This window comes from Taeniopygia guttata, chromosome Z (assembly GCF_048771995.1).
Source record: "Taeniopygia guttata chromosome Z, bTaeGut7.mat, whole genome shotgun sequence".
Taxonomy (NCBI): Eukaryota; Metazoa; Chordata; class Aves; order Passeriformes; family Estrildidae; genus Taeniopygia; species Taeniopygia guttata.
In genome coordinates, this window is record NC_133063.1 from 51,960,308 (window position 1) to 51,984,103 (window position 23,796).

General features: G+C 37.8%; 1 protein-coding gene across 1 annotated transcript; it reads right to left on the reverse strand.

Moving 5' to 3' along the window:
- Positions 1-3,577: 3,577 nt before the first annotated feature.
- On the reverse strand, positions 3,578-23,654 carry TMEM267 (transmembrane protein 267). Its single transcript, XM_030257331.4, has 4 exons — positions 23,505-23,654; positions 21,303-21,492; positions 19,498-19,885; positions 3,578-13,627 (listed from the first exon to the last, which is right to left on the reverse strand). The coding sequence occupies exons 3-4, from the start codon at positions 19,819-19,821 to the stop codon at positions 13,292-13,294; spliced, it is 660 nt and encodes a 219-aa protein (XP_030113191.1). The 5' UTR covers positions 19,822-19,885; positions 21,303-21,492; positions 23,505-23,654; the 3' UTR covers positions 3,578-13,291.
- Between the last annotated feature and the right edge of the window lie 142 nt (positions 23,655-23,796).

A 23,796-nucleotide genomic window follows, 5' to 3' on the forward strand; every position in this document is an offset into this window, starting at 1 on the left:
ACAATTAAATATACTTTGGACTTCGTAGCAATGTCTCAATTATTTATGTGCATATCAAAACCCCAAATTGTGGCCTCCTCAGATGTCCCCTATTCTATATAGACTGCATTGGCTGGCCCTGTGCCTACCTTAAACCTCTGACTTTAAAATGGTTTGCATAACTCTCATTCAGCCTTCTCCATACCAGATATTTTATCTGTGGGTACTTCATTTTGGGGAAAAAAGAAAAAACTTTGTGCTGTGAAAATTATTAGTGCTTAATATGAAAATTACAATATGAATGCCAGATTCACTCCTCTGCCCAAGAGGGAGGGTATGGATACACCCACAGTCAGGATAGCTCCCCGGCAGCCAGCTAGGGCCTCATGGGATCTGTCTTACACTCAGCACTACATCTTATGGGTGCATGAAACAGGGAAGAAACTTGAGGAGGGACTGGAACATCCATTCCCCTTGCACCAGATGAATGTCACCACAGACAATGTTCACATGCTTGTGACAAAGGTGCAGCACTTGCAGGAATTGCTGAAAGGCTTGTGTCTGGCTGTGCTGTTGCCTAGCACTCCCACTTGGGCATGGACTTCCCATTCCCTGACTACTAAAGTTTGACAGAATAGGATGAAAGTTGAGTTATTGGGAAGAAGATGCAGGTTTTTATCCTGAAATGACATTTTGGGCTTTACAGACCAAGAAGACAAAGGTGCCAGCTCTAGCTGCAGTGTTAAAATTTCAGAGAAATACCTACTATTTCCCATTGTCCATTTCAGTAAGCTCTTTATTATGGGTATTTTGAATTCCATTTGGAGCAGCTAACACACAAAGTCATGTACAGACAGAAAGACAGACACATATACACCCCCCAGGCATTTTACCTGAAGGTGCTGCATGGACTTCAGCTCTTCCTGTGGTGGCAATTATCATCATCAATGGAAACAGCCAGAGGAAGCCCCTACCACACAGCACACAGTAAAAGGGATTGTTCCTCATAGGGGAGTGTTTTGGAGGCCAAACCATAGGAGGAGGAGAGAATACTACGGCACAGATGCTAACAGAAAAGAGAAGATGACTGGCCTTCAAAAGAAAAGTGAAAATCTCTCTCAAGTGAGAACTATGAGAAAACTGAGGCTGATACAAGTTCTATGATTCTGTTCCTCTCTGAAAGAATGAAACAGATTGAGAAGATGGATATGAAAATATTGCAGACTAGAGAGGCAGACATCCAGAAAACAACTACTGAAGAAGCAAAGAGTATCATTTGATAGAATGCTGTATTAGCATCATGTTGCAGATGTTGACTGGAAAGTCAGCCTGGAGCAGAGCCCCATGATTCACCTCAGAAACTTACATCAAGACTGCCAAAGAGTACATTATTGCTGGTAAACTGAAAATATTGGCTTCTAATAGCATATTCCCATGATTGGAGATACCCAAATTATAACCCTTTCCATACATCCAGTACGACATTTAAGGCTGACACCTTATTATGCAACATAAGAAGTACCTAATCTATTGAAGCAATGAGCAGAAGGACAAACTGGAGACCTTCCCCTTCTCCATCTATGTTTAAAAAACATAATAATAATAATTTAGAGGATTACAAGGTGAGTGCTGAAGAGAAAGAATGTCAGATGTTTTCCATGGCTGATTAGCTCAGGAGAAAACCTGATGCTGAGATGCACAAGCAGGAAATAAGTACAGTGGGAATTGTTTTTGAACAAAACAAAGACCAGTAATTCTGCATGCTTCCTTATTATTTTAAAAATAAGTGTATCTTCTTGAATATATAGCTGAGTTGTTCTTGAAACCAAACTTTAAAAAATGACATTTACATGAGTGTCCACACAACCTCTTTCCAACTCTACCTCCCAGGAGACTTTGCCTTCTGTCATGACAACGCTGAGTGCCAAAGGCCAGGTACCCCTAAGTTTTGGAAGGTTTTTTTTTGTCCTAGACCTTAACTGACTTTTTGAATGAGATACTGAGTCAGTGATTTTGATTCCAAAAGGCAAAAATGGGGGATGGACAGAAGATCTACTTACAAACATGTGAAAGCTCATGGCCTACAGAGGCAGTATCTGACCACACAGGTTAGTGGTCTGGATCAGCAGTATGTTCCGCTGATCAGCAGTATGATCCGCTTCCGTTAGAAGCAGTATGTTCTTCTAACCTGCTTCTCCTGTGTCCTAAAAAACTTGAAGTTCTCTTTCTGGACAAGATGTATCCTAAGCATCTGTTCTGATCGCCCTATCTTTTAAAACCCAACATTGTATGCATAGGATAACAAAAAGTGACAGATGTTCAATGGAAATGCATTAAATCAAGTTTTTTAAAAAGGTTGGTGCTGTTTTCTACCAACATAAATACACACAGAAATGTTCTGGTGTTACAGTTTGTGTGAACAGATGTTTATGGTCAGAGAGGCTTACGCAGAACGAGTGCAAACAGAGCCGCAGACAAGGTTATACCAACACGAGTGTGTGCGGAGCACGTGTAGTACATTGCAGCAATGCTTGGGGGACAGCAGCCTTGCACCACTTTTACAGTGAACAAATGTCATTCTAACTCTTTTCTGACCCAAATTCACTCACACTGACCATAGTTTGTGAAGTCACTACCAACCCTGAACTATGATCTCTTGCAGCCCTTGTTTATACCAGGAGATTAAATTTTGTTTTATAAACCATCATGTCCTTATGTTACATGTTTGTTATTTAGCTAGCACTGAGGCTTTTATACAGCTTCACATGACCTCAGGGCTGCCAGGTAACAGGCAGTGGTCCCCTCACATCCCTGAGGCCTCTGAGGCTATGCTGCACTTGTCAGTCTCGCACAGCATACTCGATTCTTTGTTTAGAGCTGAGTTCACAGTTTCTTTTAGACCAGTGGAGGCCAAGACTTCTTCATGCTTTCTACAGCCCAGAGACTAAGAAATGTGAGGGTGGCACTAATGAAGGATCTTTCCTTCCTGAACAGGCTTGTGGCCCACTGTAAAAGAGTGTTTTCACTTGGCGTCTTCAAATAAGTGTCCTCGCAATGCACATTCTGTCTCTGGGGATGTCAGGTAGCTTGGCACAAGTGGGGAAACTCACCATGGAAGGAGCAGTAATCCAAACCAGCTTCTTCCCCATGCCACTTAATTTTATTTTTTTTTTTTTGTTAATTTTTTTCCCCACAGGATGGAACAAAATAACTTCAGTGTACAATTTCCTCATGGGTTATGACAAAACACAGTAGACAGGACTGCAGTTGGGTTAATTTTTACTGCCCCATTTTAAAAAATTAGATTTCTCATACTTTCAAAAGACTCTACCAGCAACAGGACACACAGAGAGTACATTTTTGAACAGTAAAGTGATGAATTATTTGGTTATAGATCCTCCCCATCATTCTCCATGAGCTCATTGTCTCAGGATAGCATATTTAAGAATTTTTTTTAAACATGAATTTAAAGAAAAAGCACAAAAAATGTGGGCGTATTCCTAGCCACTCTCCTTTTGGAACACCAGAGGCATGAATTTCCTAAGTCCCTGGGATATGGGAAATGCCAACAATTTGAGAAATGAACTACTCACTTGCATTCATGAATTTTAGTTTACATTTTTAATGCCTGTTACTTGAACTTAAACAAGATTACAATCACTTCCTCTATTTTCATATTTTTACAGTTAAATGTTACCTACATGATATAAACCAATCTATGTACATTGTAAGACTATTTGAGCACAGATTGTCCTACTGCTAAACAGCGTCTAACACAATGAGAGACTGAAACCTTCCTGCACTAATCCAGACAAATAAATTATTAACAAGGACATTATTAATAATAGGTAATAACATGTTCTACAGTTCTTGCTCATTAATACCGGAAGGGCTTTGGTTGCAGGATTTGGCCTGCTTTTCTTCTGAATTCCACTTAAAGAAATGTGGTCGCCAAATGTTCCTCACTTACAGTAAAAGTTACATCATGAAACTAACACAGCAAACCAAACTCATCTCACAGACAGCAGATAGACGTTGCACAGATGTAACAGAATTAATTTGATTTGTAAAGATACACAGGAATAAATCTACACTTTAAATGCCTTTTAGGTTATGTTAACCACTTAAAGTTGGGCAAGTAAATTTTTTGTTTAATTTCATTTACACTTCAATACCACTGACTATATGTTTCTAGTTAAGGTTGGACCAGCCTGAACTGTCCACTTCTTCAGAGTCTGGCCTCTTTTGAAAGTCTTTGGGTTGCAAATCAAACAGGAATAAGAGACAAAACTTTCAAGTAAATGCTGACTGTCCTGCCATGGGGTGGTTCTGTGCCCTCCAGAAGGAGGAAACACATTGTCTTCCTGTAATCTCTTTCAATGCCTGTTTTTTCCAATTATCCAGTGGTTTCCAGTCCATCAAATACTTGGATGGAAAAAGTCCTGCATATTATATTTATCGAGTAACTTGGGGCATGGAGTTGATTTACTTTGGCAAGTGAATTTGGTATCTTAGTTCCTCATCACTATTCCAGATCCCATTTCTTGGCACTGCAAAGTTGTTTGCAAAACCTGCTCTGTTTTTGCAGTTTTAAAACCCAAACTATTTCATCACTTTAGGTCAGCTAGCAGGAAGTGACTGGTACATACCATTTAACCATGAAACTCCAAACTTGTCCTTACAGAATTTGAAACAAGCTCCTCTACAGATTAGTCTTTTTCTTGAAGAACTACATTTCATCATAACAGTCTCCATTCAGCTCTCCTTCTTCAGCTTCAAAGAATTTATCTTTGAACACACTTATTGGCTCAGCTACCCCATTTGTTCATATTAGACATTTTTTTCCACCTCTAAACTAATTAGGGACCTAGTGAGATTGGGTAATTCTTATAAAACACATTGGAGACAAATGTGAAATGTTACCACTAGGAGACTCATGAGATAGAGCACAGAAAGGACTAGTCATGGACTGGAGACATGTGGCAGTGAAGTTTTATTTTGATAAAGTATGAAGGAATAAAACATTGAAATGTATTTTCTGTATGCCCCATAGCACCTCTGCTCTGTTGTCTTGACTTTGAAACCCTAGCAAAAAGCCTTCAGAACACTGGTAACGAAATTTTCTTCTATATTTAACTCTACATGTTCTTGCCGTCTGTGTGGAGCAGCTTAAGGCTGGCAAGTATGGTTAACTTTGGGATAGAAAGCAGAAACAGCAAACACGCTTTGTAAACATGGCAGGATGTGAATGTTTTCAAACAACATCTCCAAAGCAAAGCATTCTGTTGCCTTTTTTTTTTTTTTTTTTACAAGTCTAGATATAGCACAAACTTGGAAAATTTTAGTAGAAGCTGTCCCCATTACACTGAGACCATCAGTGTTTATTACCGCTGTAGATGTAATTATGTCAGTATGGAATCTCAGCTGAAACGTAAAGCTTCTATCCCCAGCAGTAAAGTAACTCCTACCAAGTTCCCTGAAATATCACCAGAGCCAGGGAAATAATTTTTTCTCTACCTTCAATCAGTACTAATGGTTTTGAGAGGTGCTTCCCCCACCCCCTCTTGGTATCACCTACCACTAACTGAAGAACAGAACATTCTGCTACCACCAGGCAACTCACCATCCCCTGTGCATTTGAAATCTTTCCCCTTTTAAATAAGGTTGGTATTTGTGCGCCCTGTGTAGCAATGAGAACAAGCCCACTCAAAGGGTAGTCCTCTTGCAAGGCAGGGAGGTAGAACAACTGGGTGAAGAAAAAAGCCAGAGCAAAGCAGTTCTCTCTTCAGTGCTTTGTTTCCCAATAGACTCTTTCACACTATCAGTTAACTTTCTTGCAGAGGAGATCCACCTACAGTGTGCTATGTGAGCAGTTTGGACACATTCTCATTAAGTATTCAGTGCATGCCTAGTCCAAGGCATTTTCCATCTTTTGTTGAATACCTTTCATAACCATGACAGGTGAATGCTTGTGAATATGTGCCAAAGGCAAAAAGTGTTGTCCTCAACACTTTCAAAGCTTTCTATCTGCTCACTAAAGAGGGGAAATGCTCACACTTGATGACTAAGAAAACCTCCTTTTCTGCAAAGCTAATCCAGGCAACAGAGAAATACAGAAATGTGCCAACATTACTCACTTTGAAAAAGACAGCAGGCATATACTTGTAAATCAAGTCCTTGCCAAACTGGTTTTCTTATCTGAAATGAATTTTCAAGAAATTTGATCATCCAACAAGACTTTCAGTGGCTGAAATTCATTGGGAAAAAAACCCTCTTTTTTTAAAATTCATTATTTTCTTTGTAATAGAAGCAGGTTTTAGCACTCACAGAAACCACTGAAGCATGAAGCCCCATAAAGCATATACTCAAGCCATTGTTTCCCTTAACTAACATTGCAGCACTCATTCTTTGCACTGAGTCTGCAGATGGCAGCAGCAAATACAGCCCACACCTCCCTGGCAGTGCTGCAGAGCAGTAGCAGGAGTTTCTAACTGCAATAAATGGATATCATGACAGTATCAGGTGGTCAGCTTTTCTATATTAACACAGATACTGCAAGCTAGACCACCTAATACTAGCTCTACTTTAGTAAACTTAAACAGAGCCTCTTCTGTGTCAAGTTGAAGGGAGAAAAAGGTGCAAACTTTTAACAGATTAAACTTTTAACAGTTCCTAGTCTAAGTCTCCATACACTGAATCTAGAACAAATAGTAAACTGAAGCAAAGATTTAGCACTGGAAACTTCAGCCATGATAAATATTCTCACTGAAATTGTGAAATCTTTCAAAGAGATGCTCCTGTATTTGAACAGATGTTCACAAAATTATCTAACTTTACAATAAATGTCTCATCTGCATTTTAAAAGTCAAAATTAATTTTAAAAAGCTGGTCATCCCTTTACTGAAATATGCCAGTTCAGAAGTTAACTATAGCATCAACGCTTCTTGAGAACTGCCTCTAGTTGTTTCACTTTTTAATGTTTACATTATTATGTTACACATCAAAGAACCCCTGGATATAGTTCTTGAATAAACAGTTTCCTTCTCCAGCAAGGGGAAATCACATGAAGGACAGGAAGACAAACCCAATCTACAATCCCAATGATAAATGTACCATCTAGTTAGAACAATCTGTGATGACTGGAAGGCAATTCAGTACACCAGAAGCATACATCTCTCTTAGGAAGATATAAATCATATTTTAAGCACCACTGAATAGACTGAGCAGTCACACACTGAATAGAAAGGGTCCCTGTGATTGTTTACTACCAGACAGATGTCTACCACTTACATTTGCTACACCCAGCTGAGCAATCTGGTACACTTGAGGCAGTAGGATCATGCTTATAATCCAACCTGAGTTAAGTCAAGCACCAGGAGAGCACATGAAACACTAACAGTGTCTCTGCAGCCATATAAAATTACTAGAAATACCATTTGATCAACATTTATATAGATATTTAAATGCAAGATGCATGATGGTAAAGCATGTGGAACTATTTTTCACCATGGGGAAAAAATACAAATAAATCACGTGCACATATTTTTAAAGTTCCGAGTGTCTCTGCTTTGCTTATTCATGTTGTGCAAGGCATACAGAACACTCACACAAAAGACAGTGACAAAGCGCTCAAACTTTCACCTTAACAAAATATGAAATAGAAGGGAAGATCTATCTCCACAAGGACTAATGAAACAAAAAAAGTCATGCTAGCTAGAGCATTTTCTCCCCAAACCACAACCATGTTTCCACAAAAAGACCAGGAAATAACTGAGTATTTGTATCTACATATTGTATACAGCTACATGAACAAGATAACACAGATGATTTTGTTGGAAATACATTCATTAAGCCTTACTACTCGAATCTTATGGTATTCACTTGGCCCAGAAAAACCTCAAATTTTTAGAGCAGTCATCTCAAACCCTACTTCTAAATTGCTAGCAGTAATACATAAAAAGGAGGTGGTTTTGATTAACAGCAATTTGAATGGAAATGTGAAACTAGAAGCATTCTACCTTCTAAATTCCTTATGTCCATATTATGACCACTACCTTTGATTTAATTTATTTTGCACAGTTACTGTACTGAGCTTCTTTGGCTCATTTGTAAAAACTGATGTGAATGACTGGACAGCTGTTTAAGGAAATTACCCCACATCAGGTAAGAAACCCTTGCTCAATTTAATTTTTAAATGGAAAAACGAGATAAAAGTAAGACTAAATTCCCTTGGCAACATGAGGAAAGCTCCAGGGATATTACTAACATTCCTAGGCCAAAGGAGTTATATCTGTGGTGGATATAGCAACAGCAACTCAGCCAATTATCCCTGCAACAGTTTCATTATAAAAATCCAATTTCATGCAGATTGTTCACTCATATTTACTAAGACAAATGTTTTCAGTCTATTAGTTTTGGTTAAACAAATGTTTTCAAGAAGTGCCTAGAAACCTACTGAATACTTCCATCAAAAAGACAGTATAATCTCTTTTCTTGTTTTCAATATTCTGAAGATTTCCTTGCACTAAAATGTTTCTGCTAAGTTGTAGTATGCCTTGTTTTCCCCAGGCACTGAGACAAACACTTCTCCTCATTCCAGGAAAAGCCAATACAAAATTGGCTAAACAAATGGAAAAATATTATATGAACACAGAAGGAAAGATATATATGTATCAGTGTATGATATATATATTTACATATACATAAGCATATATATGCACATACAAAACCACAAGTACTGTTTAACTTTAATAGAGGGTTTAAATAAGAGGAAACAATTCTACAATACAGCATTCAAATATACAATTTGAAAACATAAATTCAAAAATTCAATGCAGAGAGTGTAAAATTTGGGAAATTTTAAGAACGAACTGAAGGCACCTGCTTATAATTTTGAGGAAGAGCGTTACTTTGTTTTTGTGATGAACACAAAGGGTACTTCCATTTGACAGCTCTTCTTTTGCTTCAATGCAAGGTCTGCCTGTAGCAGGGAAACAAAACTTAGTTTGTGGGCTCAAAAGTAACAACTGATCAAAGCTCACAACATGTAACATTGAGAATACAAGATTTCTTCTGTCCTGAATAAATTTGTATAATTGACAGAATATAGAGTGGCTCAATTACACAAACAGACATGTACTCTTCTGATGCATTTCATCACTTAGCTTCATCCTAACAGTAATGGAATAAAAACGCATGTGTCCAAAATTAACTGTGTACTAACATGTCCTTCAGACTGAATTTTAACCCCTTCTCTCTCTTTGTGGAACTTTATTTCCATTAGCAGAGAAAGTCAATATACTTAGCATCATTTTCCTTGGGACATGGGATCAATTATGAGTAATTCACTTACCAATATCTAATTAAGGGCACATGATATAATATATACTGCACTGTAGTAAAAAGTGATACCAACAATCAGGTGAAAATACAGATTTGATTTTCAAGTAGAATACAAAGCTATAGGAAATGTTCACACATCTGTTAAGGCCACAAGGCAATTAGGAGGAATTTTATCTTATTTCTCCACAACTGGGGAGAAGAAACAGTCTAACATCTTTCTTTAACTTGGGCTATTACTACCTATTTTTTACAGCAGAAATCCATCAAAGCAAGAAAAAAAAAGCAGCACAGTTCTAACAAAGTAAGTCACAAAAACCCAACACTTTGTTCAATTTTTTAAGTTCAACTTGAAAATACATGGAAAATTTTTAGATTGGTATATTAAAAGAATTGCTGAAAAGCCTAATATTTTAGTGATATGTATCATACCTATCTATGTATCCTACATTGTGCACAACATCATTAGCTTGACTTTGCAAGCCATGTTGTGCGCACTTCACCTGCTTTTTGTATTTTACATTTACCCGTTATAGTAATGCATGCAGTAAAGCACAAAGTCATTATACTTTTAGTATCTTGGTTTATTTTTGTTATGGTTTTGCTAGACATGGTGTTGATGCATAGCTGGAAACATCAGTGAATTTGAAATGCACATGAAATACTGGTAAAGAATAGTTGGGCAATTTACCTGTAGCAGGCACATGCTGGGTGAGGAGGTGTAGCAGGATGCTCTGCCTGGATGGCAGTAAAACAGCAGGAATAATGCCCTGTTTGCGAAGTTATCAGTTGTGATTTGAGGAGGGGGTTGTCCTGGTGCTTTTGGTGCTCAATAATGCTGAAACCAGCCTGACATATCAATCCCAGAGCTAAACACTCTTGACAGAAAGGTGAAGCTGTGGCAGACCTGGTAAAGTACTGGATAAAGCAACAAACAAGTGGTACTATTAGTACTGCTAACTTATCTGAAGATGCTGAACTGACACAGCTGGCCTGGAAATTTTCACATGTATTAATTAGAGGGGAGGGTCTTCCAACAATCTTTCTGGAGATTCCTTCCTTGAATTGGGATTTGCTTCAAGGTTACACCTCAAAGCTGAGAGAAAGAGATTTGCCTACAGTCATTGGTATGGGTGAGTAAAATCAATCTCTACTTTGTAATTTCTTTTGCTCCCTTGGATATAATTGCTTCAATATTGCTTCAAAAATAGTGGACTGAACTAGACTAGTAGTTATAGCTACCTACACTGTGCAGTAAATAATTCTTATTAAGATCTTTTAGTCTCATCATTATCATAGTAAGTTATAACTCTAATAATAACTCTGATTTATTTTTATGTAAGTACTTCTGGTTTGTCATCCTTAATCTTGTGGGACAAAGCTGTGAAAAGGTTCAATTAATCCATCAGCATAAACCACTGACAGGGTCTGGGCTAAGGCTGGATCCAGCTGCACCCAGAGGCCTCTATGAGGAGTTTAGAAAGCAAGAGGGTACTGTCTGTGCCTTGTGACTCAACGAGGGGGGGCTTCTCTATAATCTCTGTAGCTCCCACTCTGCCCACAACACACAGGCTGAAACACCTAACTTCCCCTTTGTACTCTACCCTGGCACCCACAAATTACAGCAGTACATGCCACGTGTCAGTTTACCTTGAAAAGTTGCCGGTGGCCTCAGCTAAAACTGCCTAAATGTCAGGTTGAGTTGTGAGACTGCCATGTCTATCTGCAGGGGAAGAAGTCATGGTACAAAGTACTTGCTACTTTCCGTAATATGTGTCTGACTGGGGTTCACCTATTGCTGTGTCTAGATCTAGACATAATGAGAATTAAAATACATAGTTTTAAACTACTGAAGATGTACCCATTAACTGGTCCTTAAACATAACTAGAACAGTAGAGTACTGATCTTAAGGACTGTGGGTAGACATACAGTTTCCAGAAATGCTACAGCTACAGTCTGAAAGTGAGAAAGTGTAATTCTACACCTTGTTCCTATATACATTTCCCTTTGCCAATAATCTAGATAAAGCACAAAATCATACAAATATTATACCATGAAACAAGAATACAGAAAATTTTCTACATGGGCTTCAGTGCTAACCCCTTGCACAAAATTTATTCATTATTGGCATTCTGTAGCCTGCAGTTTAACATACAGGATAGAAGTAAATGAGTGAGCAATGCTCCTCTAGTAAACCATCATGCCTTTGGATGAAAAACAATTTTGATCTGAGGGCTCTAAAGCAAGACACTTCTTATGCTATTTCTCGAAAACTCTATAAAGGACAGAAATCCACAGCATGAGAATAACTCTCTAAGGAATGTTTTGCTCTTCCAATCTTTCCAACAAAGAAACTTTCTAATAATTTTATAATAAAGGCTAGACAGGCCCACTGTACTATCAGGCAAGTTTGCACTGGCATACATTTCTAACATGAAGAACAGACAGGACTGGGATTATTCTTTTGGCATAAAGACACGCCTTAAAGAGGTGCACCATTTTCCATGATTAGCATAGAGTGCTGCAAAGAGCCTTAAGTATTCTGCAGCCACAGAAAGTTTCTGGTATTCATTACGACAGGCATGCCATTTAATACTTTTTTTTACACTTTATTCTAATATACATTTAATAATGTAAATGTTCACATTATGTAAACCCTTACAACACTTGGTAACCTAAGTTAAATACATGCTACCTTATACATGCAGTTCCATAAAAATGATCCCCTTTGACAGCTATTCATCACAAGCTGGAGTAGTTAAGGCCCCATTTCTTTAATGGGCAGTGAATAAAAAATTTAAAAATTATTTATAGACATTCTCAGCCTGTACATCATAAACTACACAAGTCTAGACAGTCTTGTCGAGTTAGACAAGACCAGACAACTTTTAATTTGGGACTCTTTCTGAGAGATGTCTATAAATGAGAATTGAATAGTCCATAGTGCAAATTACTACCTCATAAACTGCAGCATAATAACACTTTCCTTATGGATCTTCTTTATGAGGAAATTTATATTTCTGTATTATAACAGTAATAATAATAATGCATTTTATTTTACACTTATGAGGATGATACTGCACTTAATAGAAAATGCTTTACTGAGTAGTAATGTCTTTAAGGAAACCTGTGTTACAAGCAATTTTTATTTTCTCCGTGTCTCCCTGAATCTTCACACAATTCTTAAATATTTACTAAAATTCCTTGGTTCCAAATTAAACAGTATTCATAATTAGTGTATTTTTAAAAATTAAACAATTTGGCCAACACACCATAATACTATAACCAAACTGTCTACTGCTTTCTAATTTTGAAGCTAGTAATTATCTGCAAATTTAGCAACATGCAACTACAGGGAGATGTAGAATTTAGTAAAATACTCTGTGATTACAGGTTCAAAGAGGTGTGGATAGACAGTATGAAATACACGTGGTATTTCTTTTAAAATGTTTGAATACAAGAATCTAGCAGGACTGATAACATATTGATATATTTGAAAGGCTGAGGGATTTTTTTTAGAATTGCCATACATTATTAAATCCTCATTAATACCTAGCATTTATATAGAACTTCACATTTTTAAAGTGCTATACAAATACTATCTGGATGAAATGTATTCTCCAGAGGCAGGATACAAATCCAAAGTGAATGGTGATCAAATGAATGGCACCATAACAGTAAAATGTAATGTAATTACTACAGAGAAGATCTAAGTACTTTATAATCAGCTCGCTATGCATGAACTATCATGGAAGACCACACACTGTACAAGGAAAATGTACACATATAAAATGATTATCATTCATTAAATAGGTTCTATGGCCACAAGGAATTGACACAAGAGCTGTAATTGGCTCCACAACCTTAAAATGCCTAATTCAGGAGGTGTAGGAAACACAAGGAAACCCTTCAGTGACAGACAGGTAGGTTATTCCATGTGCTAGCACAAACAACCTTAAAAAGCCATTATTCCTATACATCAATACGGATTCCATGTTTTATGGACATTAATTCTCTAGTGCCCGTTAAATACATAATAAATGAACATAGATGAGGTAAAGATGCTGTAATTGCCACATACAGCCAATATGGCAAGGGAGGAGTTTTTCCAAATGGGCAGATCCAGAGGCCATGACGAACCCCGTCACGGACATGATGAGAAGTCCAGGATATGAACAACATCCATGGAAGAAAGCACCACGAGTCCTTAAGCCTGAAAAGCTGCATGATAAACTTTAATGTCAGAGCCACCACAGGAATCACAGTAGAACAATGAAGAAGTGGTCTCCGTGGAAGAGTCAGAGCAGCCTGAAGAAGAGAAAAATATTACAGCCAATGGCTACAACAGTGACAAGAGAAGAAAAGTTTCATGAGTGTTTACAGATGCATTGTCAGGTGACTAAGTGGAAGCAGAAAGAAAAACATATTGTTCCTTTCCACTGCAATTAATTAAAAGCCAATTTTATGCATAAGAGTTGTGTGCTGCCCAGGCTCTATTGTATGATATGAATCATGCATCTTACTAAGTACTATCATCAGCAAAACAGGGAGGGAGAGGGATGAGGAATCCTGTTTGTCACACAGTCAGGTGGTACACAGGAACTTGTATAATCTGCTGCACCGATTATATGTATTTAATTTCAAGATAATTTTAAAGGAAAACAACCATGCAATACACTTGAAATATTTAGTACGTTTTACTTGAAATAAATCATGTGCTTTAATGGCATTTACTCCCAAAATACATCTTGTATTTGACTACAGTTGTAACTTAGTTGCACAGTGTTTAAAACACAAAAGTAATTTTCAATACGACAAAAATATTGGCAAAGTTACGTGTATTTTGATCACCTTGAGACAGTACTCTTCATAGACAGGCAAAACAAAGTTCATAAACCAAGATCTGAAACATTTGTGACTGGGGTTTTATATCAACAATTTGTTTAACAGTAACTCAGTTAAAACCTTGATATTTGGTTTTAGTAAGGTGAATGTCTAGCTAGTGAGATTAGATTTAGCCATTTTAAGAAGTGATAATGTCTATTTAATATACATGTCTGAGAAGGTATTCTGTGCTTATACTCATTAGCAACAGCACAAATTCAAACCCATTCAAAAATACCCATGTAATGGTATTTTGGACTTCTGTTTGACAAATAAGTAGATTATTGTATCTGTAAGCACAGGAGAAACAGCACGCTACCAGAAGGTCCACAGAAGTGCTGATGTGATATTCATTGGCTCAATTCATTATTGGGGGACACTCAGAAAGCCTGTAACAAGGCCCCAGGGATGTAATGTGACTGTGTATCTTTGTTGGGTTGGACACATCTCTCACTGCACCTACTGCAGAAGGCAAACAAAGTATCTCTAACCTGTACATTCTTCAGATGTCTTACTCTTTGCAGGATTCAACAGCAAGAGGGCCGGACAGTGGGACTCTGGAATAGGTTTATCACGTTCATGCATAATTTAGATAACTGCACGGAACATTATGGTCTCTGCAAGGAAACTTCGATGTAGCCTTAGCCAGTTTATTAACTGATTAGAGAGGGGAAGTTATGGACTACCTTGAAATACAACAGCTCATGCTTTAAACCACAACCTTAAAAGGCTTGCAGAAAGCTTTGTTCTATTAGCTTCCCACCACATGATTGTCCGTGACTCCTGATCAGGTAATGGGATTTAAAAGCTCACAAGTGCAACAATTTTTAACTCTAATGTTGTGGACCCATTTCCTTTAAGTTGGAGCAAAAGATGTATTTTCTTCAACTTCAGATCTATTTCACACAAGCAGATTGTTCATGGATTAAGGTAGAATAATCTTGTGATGGTGAAACTCTTTATCACCTGCCTTACAAAGAATCTGATTTTTCTAACTGTCAACAAGAGGCTCAAAAGTACATACTAACTTAATTCTGAAAAAAACTGAATAGTGGTATGTTTTGGCATATAATCTATTGACTGGCCTCTACTTCTTCACTTTGAAAAAAAACAAAACCCAATAGTGAAGTCCAAGTTGGTTTTTTTCCTCTGGCCTATTAAGATTAGATGCCAACAGCAACACAGTGAGTAAGGAAAATTTTAATGTTACTAATGTACTCAGTTTATCAATATTGGTGCCAAGGTGATGCTTAAATTCTTTCCATATAAATTTCAGATGGCAGGGTTGTTAATATAGCAAACCTGAGTATTCAATTTCAGCAAAAGAAAGTCCTAATCTGGCACTGAGTACAGTCATCAAGCTTCTGATATGCTGTTGCTCAAGGTCTGAGAGAACAGTCTGTTTCCTCTTTTACATTCTGTGACTAAAGGAACTTACATCCTTGAGTTGACAAGCCCTGAAGACTGACAGGTAGTTCTGTTTGCTAATATAAGCTGCTATACTCTCTTTCTCCTAACAGGCAAACTTGTTTGCCTTTAGAAAGCACCAGATCTTTAAAAAACCCCAAAAACCACAAAAACCCAAGAAACAACAACAACAACAAACAAAACCAAAAAAACCCACTGCAAAATACCAGAAAATCAAGCCTTTTCCACGTTAAACTTACTGGAAAAAGTTGCAAACAGAATTTATTTGCAAATGACCTTTTCAATTTGCCTATATATGCAATCAGATGCAAGATCATCTTGCAGTTGCTGCTCCTCCAGCCTCTTTCACTACAATGAGCAGCTGGAGAGAGGAGACAATAATTGCATGCAGAGGAACCCACGCAAATTATCTCTTTTAATGCTCATGGTGACACCATGGATGTTATGTAACAACAGATGCTCCCTCACTGATACTCTGTGATGCTCCACAAGCCCAAAGTCTTTAGTTCATAGTAACATAGTCAATGTAATATATAGTAGTAATATTAACAATACAGTAAAATATCCAATGCTACATCAATTGTGCTTGTGCAAAGCTTATTCTCTAGTTCCAGAAATGCTCCCGTACAGCCCAGGTCAGTCAGGGGTGGCACATTTCCCAGCAGTGTTATGTATATTTGCCACTGACTACATGTTCTACGCTTCTAAAACTTGGTGAGTCTTTAGCACCAAGACAGCAACTTCTGCATGTCTGTTCTGCAACGTGAGTGTCTTGGTTACAATCCTGGTGGAGTCTGGGAGCAGCCCATCATGTCATATCAGCACTCCTGACTGACAACAGGCTGCAGGAACTACCACCTTTAGAGTAATCAGTGAGACAGGTTCTTCTGTACTTGTGTGCACAGTAAAAAACACGTGGAGCACAAAGAACTACAAATTCCAAGTAGTGGAGTCATTGTAGACTTCATACTTGTTGCAAAAATAATGTGGGCAAAAGGTCAGATCACATGGTACTCAGTACACAAGTATTTATCAGGGCAAATATACAAATACCGCAGGTGACTATTTACCCTGAATACTGCAGAAAAATAATGATGACCATGAAAAACAGACCAATGGCCAAACAATCCAAGTGCTGAGTGGCATCAGCAGGAACAGAAGTAGGTGACTAGAGTAGTGTGAAGGTAGCAATTGGAGGTAGAAAGCAGCACTGCCTTGTGCTGCATAGAAAGATTACTCCAGAAAAAATAACTCGTCATCAGATTTAAAAGTGATAATGATGAGCTTTATAGATGATTGTGTACAGTAATGTGAAATATACTACTGGTACAAATTAGCAAAGAGTGGTGTGGTTGGTTAATTAGACTTATTAATTTATTAGTTATTTAGTAATGTGTTGCAAAAGCAGTAAACATCTTAGTGTCTTAAAGCAGTTACTCTCAACCATGCAATTTAAAGATCAAGAATGGGACTGTAACTACCAAATATGTAGTAAAAAAGTATCCCATGAAGCAATAAATTATATAGGTGACAGCTTGAAATTATGCCAAGCAACTGACAGGCACATCATATTAAGCCAACAAAAGAAAAGTTACATATTGCAATCAGATCTAGCTGGCCAGACAGCGCAAAGAAGACAGGTTTATGGGGATTATGTTACATCACAAACCAAAGGGACTCGGCTGGAATTATAACAAGGCAAAACCTGTAACAGATTATGATTCTTTTTTAATAGGACAGAAGCATTATATATTTGTGCCATTGAAAGGAATTAAACTATAGTATTTACCTCAAATGGAGTCTCACCTAAAATACTACTGATGGTTTTGGACTGGACCCTTTAGAGGTAATTTAGGCAAAAATGCAATACATAGGAGAGAGGGAAAGTAGTATGAGATTTAGAAAACATAAATTTATTTCCTTAAGATTTTTTTTTAAAGTTATTTAGTTGAGAAGAGAGCCTTTGCAAAGCATATTGGCTTTGCAAGTTTTAATGATGCTTTTGCTCTAAGAGTCAAGAGACCTACACCAGATTATTTCCTTTATTAGCCCACTTAATATATGGAATGTTTTGTGCTGTTGATTTGAAAATCATTCTGGGGGACAGCACAGAAATCAGCTGTCTTGTGCTAAAAAAAAAAAAAAAAAAAAAAGGTTAACCAACATGAGAACTACATCTAACTGTCATCAGCATTTAGAAAATGAACTGCTATCTGCCTGGGAGCTAAAACAACACAGGAAGAAATTAAGTCACAAAATCACAAAAATTTACTTGGTTCACATAGTAGGGATAGGCTAGGCTACATAAACATTCCCCATCATGGAAGGTGTAAGAATATTTAACCTTGCCTCACTACCAAGTGGCCGGACACCTCCCAATTCCATAACACAATTCAACAGTCAACTTCTCAAACTGACATTGGTGAGGTGTGACATCTAGTGGTCATAATTGAGAAAAATACTAATAATCTCAAATGCATGAAAAAGCAGAGATAAAATTTTGATACTTTCTAATAGCTAGCCATTCATTAACTTGCATTTGCTGATAAAAAAACAGATGAGAATAATTAGAGATTAGGAGTAGATAAATCCTATGCTATATTGTTATTCAGTAGTAATATTATATGACCCATTAATCAACCAAGCTAACTTTCCTTTTCTTTACATACTCTTATAATTGTACAGCATTTCCACATACAAGAAGCACAGAAAAGGGGAGAACTAGGGGCTGCTTAGGGGAGAATGATGCCAGGAACCAGGATATGCTGGAGCCCAGCTGTCCATGCGGCAAAATGGTGGTCAGTGGTATCCTGAACTGCACTGGGAATGTGGCCAGCATGTTGAGGGACCCTGTTCTTCCCTTTCTCCTCAGCATTGGTAAAGCCAAGAGGGGAAAACTGACCAAATGCATAAATAAGAGGCATCTTTTCTCTACAATAAATAGTGATACTGTACATAAACAAAAACTATTTTTCCATTGTAAGTCTGATTTTTACATCTCAGCTAAAAGCAGTATTTGCCTCTTGCACTTAGCTGTCACCTAAATATTTTTAAAAATTGATAAACCTTAGTTCTTCTTTACTTACATGAATATAAAAACCAGGATTTCCTTCCCTTCCTGGCAAACTAGAGGAAGAAAACTACTGGAAAAGAGTGCCATATTCTCAATAAGATTAGAGAATAATCTTATTGAGAAACTCTGTCCTAACAAGCAGTTCAGCAAATAGATGATAATCCATTCACTTCTTTAGAGGAGCCAATTCACTTTTAATTTTATTAATAAGCTGATACTTGCTTTCCTACTATTTTTTGGTTTGGGCTTTTTTTTTTTTTTCCTCAATGAAGTGTATTTAAATGCAACTCAGACTGCCTTTTTAAATGTGACAGCTCACATATAGCTTGTTCATAGAAGAAATATTTAGAGCTGGCTAAAACCAATGTATTACTCATAACGACTCAAATTAAACAGAAGCTCTATCATTTACATTGCTGATATTCCTACCTCACATTTCAGATATTTCTAACCCTTACTGTAAAGAGAAGTGGAATAATCCACCTCATCCAAAAAAGTGTGCAAGGCAGCACTGAACTCCTTAAGCTGGATAACAAAGCAACTACATGATATATGTCGAATAGCATGTACATGTGCAAAACTCTCGTTTCCTGTCTAAGTAGCAGAAATTGAACACTAGATGTAAAATATTTTTATGGCTTTTAAAATTGTAACAACTGCATAAAAACATAATTCCTGTATATCTACGAAATGTATTTTATTAAACTATCAATGGATTTTTTGTCTAGGACATTGTAGAAGAACAACAACATAAACAGTGATAAATTAACAAGTTACTGATCTATTGACTTACCTTTAATGACAGAGATCCAGCAAGAAAGAAGTGGTCCACATCAATGACAGAGGCAAGGAAACCAGCCAGAGTGACCTCAGTGAAGTCACTTTTTTTCCTGAGTCCAATCACTATTGCCCAGGACCACATCCCCAGTATACCATGCACTGCATTATCAGATAAGGCTCGGAGCCAGTCATTTTGCTGAATGAAGGAAAACTGCAGGAGTCTGTCTGCTACAAAGCAGAATATCCCCAAACCTAGACTGGAAATAACTGATGCTGTGCTGAAAGTCTGGAGAAGAGCATGGGCCTTTTCAGTCTCAGATGCCATGACAAGAACCATGTTGCAGCACACAAAATATCATCAGGATACACACTGTGCATTGTCCTTTGTATCGTCAGCTGTTCTGTAAATGTCAGAGATCAGAAACAAAACTATCAAACAAAGAAAATCCATTTGCACAAAACATTTGCTACCACAGCTACAACTGGGCACTAAGACTCCAAATACAGTGCTTGCATTTAACATTCCCAGGGAATTTTTTATTTCAATTATGTTATTGACTTGAACACCACACTCTGAATTAAAACACCTGCCCTGTTTTAATTAGAACAAGCACAAGTAACATGGAGAGCTCTAATACCACTTATTGAAATCTTAAATATTACAAAATAATTTGAAATTTATCTATGATAATACACTGCATGTGTTTCAAGATTCCTTCTGATCTTGAATACATTATTTAATCCAATGAAATACTTAACATTGTAATAACAAAAGAAGATTCAGTTTGGAGGATTCTTGAGACTGATGCTCAAAATCCCAGATTTCTCTATAAAACAACTGTTAAAATTCAGTTTTCAATCTATAATCCAAACCACTCCTTTAACTTACATTCTTTGCTAACGTATGTAGTATTCTCCTGTTACCCTTTCCTGAGAAATGCCTTGTTTAGTTTGGAGATTGGAATGTAGAATAAACCTTAAGGAAACCAAATCCACTAAAATATCTTCATTATTTATAATAAACACAAAGACAACAAACATTTAGTCAAGCAAAGTAATCAAAACCATCTCCTTACAGAGCAAAACTAACTAAGCTTTTCCTCAGCATGTGCTCTAGCAGAGAAGTTGGCTGCTACTTTTAGGATTTATCTATTGTCTGCCACGTTACCTTCACAACTCCTCTTTTTGCAAGAGAAGTTCTAACTGACCCAGCTGTTATGCTAGTCTTTTTGGGAAGTTATACAGACAGACGACAGTTTTAAAGCCTATATCCTGCCTAAAAATGGATACTTCCCATGAGTTTGCCATTTTCGTGCAATGTATTAAATCTTGACAATCCTTCTTTATTAGGTAAGTTCTTATTCTGAAGGGCATTTTTGAATGTATTAAGACTTTCTAAGCTGACACACAACAATTCATGATTTTAAACATATTATAAATATCACAAGACATAAATGTTTCCTCCAGATTATTTACATGCCTGTCGTAGAATTATCCACAAGACAGAACTACTGTCAGCCTCTGTAAGAAAAGAAAAAGCCCACTGAATAATTTATTTAGAAAACGTTTTAAAAAGTAAAAGAGAATAAATGTGTAGACACAAAGTATTTCCTGAAACAATGGAAGTGCTGTTTTATGGTGGGCGACCTTATGCTACACAGGACATTGCTGAATAAATTCAATTTCTAAGGAAAAAAATGGCAATCTCTTCACAAATGTTTCTTCTACATGGCCATCATGTCACATTGGATTTCATTTAAAATTACCAAAAAGGCTGTGTAAGGATCCAATCTGCGAAGGGGTGGTGTAGCAACATACCTTTAGAAAGCACACCAGTAATCAGAATCAAACTTCCTCTGTGACTAGGAGAACAGTTTTTTTTCCATCACAGGTGCCTTACTCCAGTAGGAAATGTCTACGGTCTATACCTCAGGGCTGAGCCTCTGTGCTTTCTGAATCCAGCCTGCCCAGTCCAGTGCAGGAAATACCATACACCACTTGTTCCATCCTAAATAGAAACAAACCAGGCACTGGTAACCACTGATATTAGGCAAAACAGCATACATGAAATATGAACAACAGTAAAAAAAAATCCAGAAAGAATAAACATATATTTAATTAATTTGTAAACAAATATAACTGAGACAAAAGCAACTTCAGCTAAGCTTTGAAGCTCTGTAAAAGAAAGCAGAAAAAAGGCCATAAACCAAAAGAAGAGCAGAAATAAACCAGAACATGATAGTACCTAAAAAATAATAAAACACAAAGTCCAAAAACAACTGCTCCAGTCTTCTACACAACTGCATTTCAATGGTAGTGTAATCCATTTTCATAGATTTCTTCTTGTGCCTAGAAGATTCCCACCTCATGAGACATTTTTGAGTCGCATTCAGGGATCTCTTTTTAAATTCCACCCCATCACTTAGTGACCCTAGTGAATAGATAAAGACAGATCTAGAAATTCATATAGCAACAGAGGTTGATGTCAGTTCTTTGTTAGGCTTACACTTTTGCTATGGGTAGTATTAGCATGTGTTTCTTGAGCCAGAATGAAGAACAGGATGCAAAACTTTCTTCAGGTTGACCTTAGTCAAGAGCTATGTCCAACTGCTCTTTTTAAACCGTCTGTTTCAGCCTCCTTTTGAGACAAAAATGAGTGTTGCCTGTGTAAAAATCAACTCACATTCCCAGGTACAACAGAATTTCCCCAAATTATTCTGCAGATCATGAGGGAAATCAGACCAGAAAAGGCAAAACTCTGGCCAACGAAAATAATCTGAAAGTATAAATTTTCAGGTAATACTAAAAATTTTTTTTTTCTCCCTGAAAAATGATGCTTTTCAGGCTCTTTACAAAATATCACAACCTATAAATCTCAGAAAGCATTTGTGTAGCTTACAATCTTGCTAAAACAGAAAAGTGGGGAATAATTCACACAAAAATGCTTATAAACCTCTGTGTGGTCAGTACAGTTAACATCATGAAGGGAAGTTCTACGTGGGTTTTACATAAAACACAATAGCTGATAGAGTAATCCAGCTTTGAGTTGTGGTTTCCCATTACATTTTTACATGAGATAAAACACTGACCATAATCTCTGTCCATAGCCTCAAAATGGAATTTTGTAGACATGCTTAATTTAAGGAAATTATCCGAGTAATTTTTTATGAACACACAGTTAACACTTTAAATTACTGTCAGAAGAAGATATTTAGATCAAAACTGTATGTATACTTTTGGGAAAGCAGCTAATAGGCCATGGTGTATGAGCAGAATAAAAGTCAAATGGCTAAAATTACCACTTAGAAATATTACTCTGCTTAATTTCTGCCCCAGTTTTGCATGACGCTATCAGCTATGTGAATACATAGAGGAATTTAATGCATGCATGCAGTTACAGGATCAAAGAATCAAATAGGTTGGGCAAGTCATCTGAGATCCTCAAGTCCAACCTACTACCAAACAACACCCTGCCAACTAACGGAATTATGCATTCTAGACGAGAAGTTAAAAGACTTGTAATCCCTTACAATTCTATAATCTCCTAAACCCCTTGTTATTTGATACTGGATGTTAATTTATATGTTTAAAACTGCATGAAGCAGAACTAAGACACCAGCTCAAACCTTTAGCATACAGTTTCACGGAAAATGAGATCCCAGCCTACCTGTGAACAACTGATAGTGCCAGCATTTTTGAGTTAGATAATTGTAACACATTATTGGAGTGATCATGCAAATGTTTTTGAGCCAGACAATTACAACGCATCATTGCGGTGATCTAGCAAATATTTTTAGGCCAGATAATTATAAAGCATTTTTGGGGTTGGAGAGGGCAAAAGCCCAGAAGGAAGCGGCAGGATCCTACCAAGACGCTGAAGAACAAACTGAATTAAACCGATCAGAAATCAGCCTGGAAAGCCGAGATCAGCAGGAGAGCGCGGGGAGGCGCGGGCCCCGGCGGGTGAGGGGCCCAGAGCCGCCGCCCCGCCCTGCCCCGCCCCGCCCGCCCGGAGCCCACCTGGAGCGCGGCCGCCGCCATCCGCCCTCGGCCCCGGGCCCGACGCGGCCGGAGCGCGGCGGGAGCGCCCGGAGCCGGCAGGAAGCATGCGTGGCCGCGGAGCAGGCTGGGACCGGGCCGGGCCCGGCTCCTCCCATCGCCGCCCGCCGGGCAGCGGGGCTGCCGTGTGAGGCGCGGGCGTTTCCTCGATTGTTAGGTGCAGCATTTGGGCGTTCGCGCTCCGGCTCCTTTAATTGCTGGGAGGGAAATCGATTATGAGCGTTTAGTGTTTTGTCATTAAGGACATGGTGCA

Coding starts and splice junctions, on each gene's coding strand:
- TMEM267 (XM_030257331.4), bottom strand. CDS start 19,821: ATGGTTCTTGTCATGGCATCTGAGACTGAAAAGGCCCATGCTCTTCTC. Junction 13,628..19,497: donor CTGGATCTCTGTCATTAAAG/GTAAGTCAATAG, acceptor TCTCTTCTTCAG/GCTGCTCTGACTCTTCCACG.